Genomic DNA, 7,085 nt, shown 5'->3' with positions numbered 1-7,085 from the left:
CCGTTGGCGGTCTTTGTTGGGGTCGGCCGTGGGCCTAGTTATTTCATTCGTTAGTTATGTAGTGCTGTCTGCCATGTTGCAAGGAAGGGCAGCAGAGAAGCGCAGAAACGCGAAGTTTATTTTTTCATTCTCTTTATACTATTAAACTATTATGTGCTATTTTCTAAGTGACAAACATTGTATCCATTTATACCTAATTAAAATATATTAAGATTTTATCAATATTTATTTAAATTATATAAATTTATATATATATTGTATAATATAAAATATTTATTAATCAATAATAATTAAAATATAATAAATTATTATTTATTATTTAAAATAAAGTTTAATAAATCATTATATAAAATTTATAAATATATATTATCTAGAAATTATTTATTAATATATATATGAATATATATTTATAATAAATATATAAATTACTATTTATTCATATAATATTATATATTATTAAATCCTTGTATATAAATTTATAAATAAATATAATTAAATTAAATATATATTATATTAATATATTTATTATTATTATTATTATTATTGGTAAGGTTGAGGCTAGCCGGGCACTCAGTCCTTGGGGACCATTGTACCCGGGCCGCTAGGCAGCCTCTTTACTGGCTGTGCCTTGGCAGCTGGGCTTCTGTAGCGAAGTTTAGAAGCGCCGGCACCAGGCCAGCCGAGATGCTTAATGATGAGGGTTCCAGAGTCCCCAGGATTGCTCCTCTTCGGGCCCTTAGTTCCCTGCATCTTAGAAGTACGTGTAGAGGGGTTTCGTCCTCTTCCTCACACCTCGGACATAATGTCTCCTCCGTGAGTCTCATGCGCGCGAGGTGTTTTCTCGTGTACCAGTGTCCTGTCACTAGGCCCACGAGCATGCGCAGCTGCGCCCTGTCCAGGTGACTTAAGGTGTCACCCAGCTTCTGTGACGGTCCCTTAAATAGGGCCCTCGTGTGTCTCATGCCATTGGCGTTGTGCCAGAGCCTGGTGAATTCCTGGTTTAACCAGTCCTTGGCCAAGCCTTTCAACGCATAGGTTGAGACACCAATAGGGTACTCATGGCATGGCTGAGAGCTTGACGCCCCCAGTCGTGCCAATTCGTTAGCCCTCTCGTTTCCTGGGATACCAGTGTGGCCTGGTACCCATAGCAGCTTAACTCTGTTGTTCAGAGATAGCTGTCTTAAAATCAGTGCGCAGTCCTTGACTAGCTTCGACCCTATTTCCACTTTGTGGAGGGCTTTCAGCGCGGCCATGCTGTCACTGCAGATGTATATGTGTTTTCCTGAGTGGGCCCTATCCAAATTATATTTGGCGCAGGCCCATATGGCAAACACTTCTGCTTGAAAGACCGTAACGTGGTGGCCCAGCTTGTGGGTCATTTCGACCCTAGGGCTTTCCCCCGCAATCCCGGCTCCGGTGCCGATATCGGTCTTAGAGCCGTCTGTGAACCAGACCAGCCCCCCCGGAGTCAGAATGTCGTTTGGGTCTTTCAGCCATTTCTCCCTATCTGGGAGGATTAGATCATATTCTCGTCTGAAGAGGTATTCCGTCTTGCAGCGGTCCCCACCGTGGGTCAGAATTGACTCTGATCCCACATCCCTGAGGATTTCGGTGTGCCCGCCGCCCGTCGGGGACCATTCTTCAGCTTGGTGGAGGCGGATGGCCGCTCTCCAAGCCGTTGCCATCACTGTTAGATGGGGTGGCTTGATGTCGAGCAGCGCACCCATTGCCAAGGTGGGCGTGGTGGGGAGTGCACCTATTATCCCCAGCAGCGTTATTCTGTATATTCTTTCTATAGCCTTTCTGTGTGCTTCCCTCTTCATGGAGGTCCACCACACAATCGAGGCGTATGTTGTGATAGGTTCAAGGATGGCCTGGTATATCCACCTGACCACCCTTGGTTTGAGTCCCCATGTGGGGCCAAACATTCTGCGGCAGGCCCAGTAGGTGCTGATTGCTTTCTGGGTCTGCCTGTTCACATGGTTTTTCCAGGTGAGTTTTTTGTCTAGTATTACACCTAGATATTTAACCTCATCTGTGAGTTGTAGCTGCGTCCCAAAAAGGTGAGGAGCCTTAAAATAAAAGCGTCTTCTCCTTGTAAATAGGACCAGTTCCGTTTTGCTCGGGTTAACCGAGAGTGAGTGTGATTGACACCAAGATTCTACGAGTATGATAGCCTTTTGTAATCTCCTCGCTAGATCCAACGGGTGTCTGCCTCTGACCGTGATAGAGAGGTCGTCGGCGTAGCCCTGAACCTCAAAGCCTTCCGAGGCGAGTATACGTATGAGTTCATCAACCACGAGGGTCCACAGCAGGGGGGACAGGACTCCTCCCTGCGGGCAGCCCCTCGCGACGTCAGCCCTCACCGTCTCCTCTCCCAGGCTTGCTATGGCTGTTCTGTTCGTCAGCATGTTGTGGATCCATCTTACGACGGAGTCCTTAATATTATACCTCCTCGCAGCTTCCTTAATGGCATCATGGGGTGTGTTGTCAAACGCCCCCTCGATGTCGAGGAAAATGCAGAGGGCAGATTCGCCGCTCGACAGTGCGCCTTCAATAAAGCCTACTAGTTTATGAAGTGCCGTCTCGGTGGATTTGCCGTTTTGATAGGCGTGTTGAGAGGGGTGTAGTGGTTTATTGGCCAAAACCTCGTCTCTGATGTACCTATCGACCAGCCTCTCCAGCGTTTTGAGCATGAAAGAGGTGAGGCTGATGGGTCTGTATGCCTTAGCAAGGTCGTAATTGTCCCTCCCAGGTTTAGGGATGAACACTACCTTGGAGTGTCTCCAGGCTTTGGGTACGTAGCCCTTCGCTAGGCAGGATTTGAAGATCTGGCCCAGATTAAATTATTAATAAATATTTAATAATATATAAATTATTTATATAAATATATAAATATAATGATTTTATAAAATATAATATTATATTTAAAAATATTAATTTATAAATTGATTATAAATATATAATTATATATTAATATAATATATATTTAATTTAATTATATTTATTTATAAATTTATATACAAGGATTTAATAATATCTAATATTATATAAATAAATAGTAATTTATATATTTACTATAAATATATATTCATATATATATTAATAAATAGAAAAGACGCCACGAGATACGACCGCATGACACTTCATGCTAATTTGCAATACAATTTGTTAAAGAATTGGATAAAGAAGAATTGGAGGGGCAGGAAGCCACACCAAAGCAGACAAAAAGACAGGAATAGACAAGAAAGATAAGTAATAAGAGAGAGGGAAAGAAGAAAGAGAAAAGAGAGCAGAGGAAAAGGTGCAATTGTAGGTTAGGAACGGAGAAGAGGCGACAGGATCGACAAAAAAGGCGGGAGAGAGAGACATCTAGATCGGAAGAGAAGAAGAGGAAAACAGAAGAGCAGTCGGCAAGGAAGAGGCAGCGGCGAAGAATATCAATAAGAGAGAGATGGGAGACGAGAAAGAGGAAAAGAAGGTGGGGGAAGGAAAGAGTGAACAGGGAAAACAAGAGAAAGGAGGAAGGAGAGGGAGACCCTCAATCGTAGAAACTCTCACAAGAGAAAGATCACAGAGTATAGGAAGCATGGCGAACCTGGAAGAAATATGGAAAAGGAAGAGAGATGAAGAAAAGGAGGAAGAAGTAGAGAAGGGGCAAGGGGGAGGGGGTAACAGGGAAACAGACAAATGGATGTTTAAAGAAAGCATGCTGATAGGGAGGTCACCGGAAAAGAAAAAGGAAAGAAAGGAAGAAGGGGGAGGGATGGGAGAAGTAAAAGAGCTAATAAGAGAAATGAACAAAAACCTAGGAGGAAAAATGGAGAGGATGGACACAAATATGAAGCTGCTAGGGAAGGATATAAGAAGAGAGATGGAACAATTAAGAGAGGAAATGAGAAGAAGAGAAGAGGAATGGATAGAGCAGAAAAGAGACCTGGAGGGGAAGATGGAAAAGATGATGAAGAAAATGGAGGAGATAGAAAGAAGGGAAGGGGAGGACGAGAGATGGAAAGAGATAGAAGAAAGAATGCTAAAGGCAACGCAAGATGCAGCAGGAAGTAGAAGAGAGGAGTCAAGAGGGGGAAAAATAGAAGAGAAACTGAAGGAGATAGAAAGAAAACTGGAGAGGAAAGAGAAAGAAGAGAGAAGGAAAAACATAATAATTAAAGGAACAAAAACGAAAAGGGAGGAGATGAAAGAAAAAGCAGAAGAGATCTTAAAGGTCACGGGGGTAGAGGGCGCAATAGAGGAGGTAAAAGCGGTGGGACCAGTAGAGAAGGGAAAGGAATTATACATGATGCAAGTAAAAGTAAAGACTGTCGAGCTGAAGAGGAAAATAATGGAGAACAAAAGGGCGCTAAAGGGAAGAGAAGAGAGAATAGAAGATGACCTAACTTGGGAGGAAAGGAGAACACAGTGGACATTAAGAAGAATCGCAAGAGGAGAAAGAGAGAAAGGAAAAAACGTATGGGTAGACTCCAAGAAAATAAGAATAGAAGGGAAATGGTGGAAATGGGACGACGACAAGGGTGTACTAATGGACGGGGAGGGGAACGAATGGAAACCCACCCAGGAAGGGGAGCAGAAGAAGGGGGAAGAGGGGAAAGGGACATAGGGAGTAATGAGGGAGAAGAGGACGTCAAGCCACTGAAGGAAAAAAGAGAAGGAAAGAGAAGAAGAAAAGTGGAAGAACCAGATGAAGAAGCATGCGAGGAGTCCGAAAGAGAGCACGAAAGAAACAGAACAGAAAGAGAGAAGAAACAGGAGAAGAAAAAAGGGACAAGAGGAAAAGAAAGAAAAGAGGATGGAAGCTGGACAATAGGATTTTGGAACTGCGCAGGAGTATTAAATAAAGATATAGAATTTTGGGAGACAATAAAAGAGTGGGACGTGGTAGTGCTTATAGAAACTTGGCTGGAAGAGAAAGGTTGGGACAAGATAAGAGACAGGATGCCAAAAGGATACAGGTGGGAAGCGCAACTAGCGAAAAGGAAAAACAAAAAAGGAAGAGCAATAGGGGGGATGATAATGGGAGTAAAGGAGGTAATAATGGGCAAGGGAGGGAGGATTATAATGGAGGAAGGGAAAGAGGGCATAATAATGGCTGAATGCAAAGGGGGGAAATTAAACTGGAGGATAGTAGGAGTGTACGTAAACGGAGACATGGAAACAAAGATAAAGGAACTCAGACCATGGTTAGAAGAAACAGGGGAAGGGAGAAGGACGATAATAGGAGGCGATTTTAATGCGAGAACGGGAGAAGAGGGGGGAAGCAAGACAGAGGAGGAGGATGAAGAAAGAGAGGAAAAAAGAAAATCCAAAGATAAGAAGTGCAATGCGGAAGGAAAGAGATTACTAGAGGCGCTGAGGGAGACCGGTTGGACTATACTGAATGGAACGATAGAAGGGGACAAGGATGGTGAATTTACATACACAGGGGCTAGAGGAGAAACAGTGATAGACTACGTTATAGTAGAGGAAGAAGGAAGAGAAGAGATTAAAAAGATGGAAATTGGGGACAAGATAGATTCAGACCACCACCCCTTAATAGCGGAAGTGAGAGAGGGGGGAGTGCAATGCATAGCGGAAGAAAGGAGGAGGAAGACAGCGCCAAGAGGGGACTGGTCGGAGCAGGGAAGGAGTGAATTTAGAAAAGGAATATGTTGGAAGAAAGCGAAGAACAAAGAGTTGAACGACGAGTTGGAGTTAACTCTAGAAGAATTCAGGAAAGGCCTAGAGAGAGGAAGTAAGAAAGGGCGCAAGACCAAGAGGAATGGATGGTGGGACGAGGAGTGTAAAGAGAGAAAAAAGGAGGTTAGGAAAGTGCTAAGAGACTGGAGAAAAGGGAGAAAAGAGGTAGAGAGCTACAAGAAGGCAAAGGATGAATACAATAGGCTATGCGAAGTGAAAAAGAAAGAAGAAAACGAAAGGTTTGTAAAAGAGATAGAGGGGGTGAAAACAGACAAAGATGTATGGAGAATAGTCAACAGGGAGAGAAAAAGGAGAGGGCAGCCCCAGACGAGCATATCGGAGGAAGAGTGGAAAACACATTTTATGAACTTACTGGGAGGGACGGAAGAAAAAGTAGTGATGGGGGGAGCCAGAATAGCAGAAGAGGACGGAGAAAAAGAAATAAGTAAGGAGGAGATAAGAAAGGCAGTGGCGAAATTGAAGGATGGGAAAGCGGTGGGGGGGGGGGGGGATTCCAAACGAGGTCTGGAAATATGGGGGGGAGGAAGTATCAGAATGGGCATGGGAGGTATGTAACAGGGTCTGGAGAGGAGAGGGCTGGCCGGAGGGCTGGAAGGAGGGGATAATCGCGCCAATCAAAAAAAAGGGAAATGGAAACCAGGCGGGAGATTATAGGGGGGTGACACTGATGCCGACACTGTATAAGATATACACAGCGGTATTGACGGAGAGACTGAGGCAAGAGGCAGAAAGCAAGAAAATGATACCGGATAACCAGACGGGATTTAGGAAAGGAATGGGCACGATGGACAATATATATGTGCTGAATTTCCTGGTAAATAGGCAAATAAAGAAAGAGAAAGGAAAGGTGATGGCGTGCTTTATCGACTTGAAAGCCGCATTCGACTCGGTAGACAGAGGTGTGCTGATGGAAGCATTAAGAGAAAGGGGTGTAAGAAAAGGACTCAGGGAACGAATTAAGGAAGTGCTGAGAGAAACCAAAAGTAGAGTAAGAACAAATGAAGGAGCAACAGAGCCATTTTGGACAGCGAGAGGCTTAAGACAGGGATGTCCAATGAGCCCGCTACTATACAATTTACTAACGGCCGACCTGGAAGAGACGATGCGGAAGGGAGGGACGGGAGGGATTAAAACAGGGGAAAGGAAAATATACACGCTAGCATATGCGGACGATGTGGTCCTCCTGGCAGAGAAAGAAGAAGATTTGGCAGCAATGATAAGAAAACTGGAAAGGTATTTAGATAAAAAGAAACTAGAGTTGAATAGAGAAAAATCAAAAGTAATGAGATTTAGGAAAGGGGGTGGACGATGGAAGAAGAGGGATTGGGTTTGGAAAGGAAAGAAAATGGAAGAGGTAAAAAGTTTCAAAT

General features: G+C 43.7%; 2 protein-coding genes across 2 annotated transcripts; one reads left to right on the top strand and one right to left on the bottom strand.

Moving 5' to 3' along the window:
* Nucleotides 1–614: 614 nt before the first annotated feature.
* On the bottom strand, nucleotides 615–2,696 carry LOC123988543. Its single transcript, XM_046288984.1, has one exon. The coding sequence runs from the start codon at nucleotides 2,694–2,696 to the stop codon at nucleotides 615–617; it is 2,082 nt and encodes a 693-aa protein (XP_046144940.1).
* Nucleotides 2,697–3,589: 893 nt separating this feature from the next.
* On the top strand, nucleotides 3,590–4,618 carry LOC123988542 (GRB10-interacting GYF protein 2-like). Its single transcript, XM_046288983.1, has 2 exons — nucleotides 3,590–4,061; nucleotides 4,173–4,618. Exons 1-2 carry the CDS (start codon nucleotides 3,590–3,592, stop codon nucleotides 4,616–4,618), a joined length of 918 nt encoding a protein of 305 aa, XP_046144939.1.
* The last annotated feature ends 2,467 nt before the right edge of the window (nucleotides 4,619–7,085 follow it).

Source organism: Osmia bicornis, chromosome 15 (assembly GCF_907164935.1).
Source record: "Osmia bicornis bicornis chromosome 15, iOsmBic2.1, whole genome shotgun sequence".
NCBI classification, from domain to species: Eukaryota; Metazoa; Arthropoda; class Insecta; order Hymenoptera; family Megachilidae; genus Osmia; species Osmia bicornis.
This window is presented reverse-complemented; position numbering and strand designations above follow the sequence as displayed.

Bases quoted from the DNA above. Each gene is read 5' to 3' on its own strand.
- LOC123988543 (XM_046288984.1), bottom strand. From the start codon at position 2,696: ATGCTCAAAACGCTGGAGAGGCTGGTCGATAGGTACATCAGAGACGAG.
- LOC123988542 (XM_046288983.1), top strand. From the start codon at position 3,590: ATGGCGAACCTGGAAGAAATATGGAAAAGGAAGAGAGATGAAGAAAAG. The intron at 4,062-4,172 runs GTAGAAGAGAGG...TAATAATTAAAG, and splicing joins AACGCAAGATGCAGCAGGAA to GAACAAAAACGAAAAGGGAG.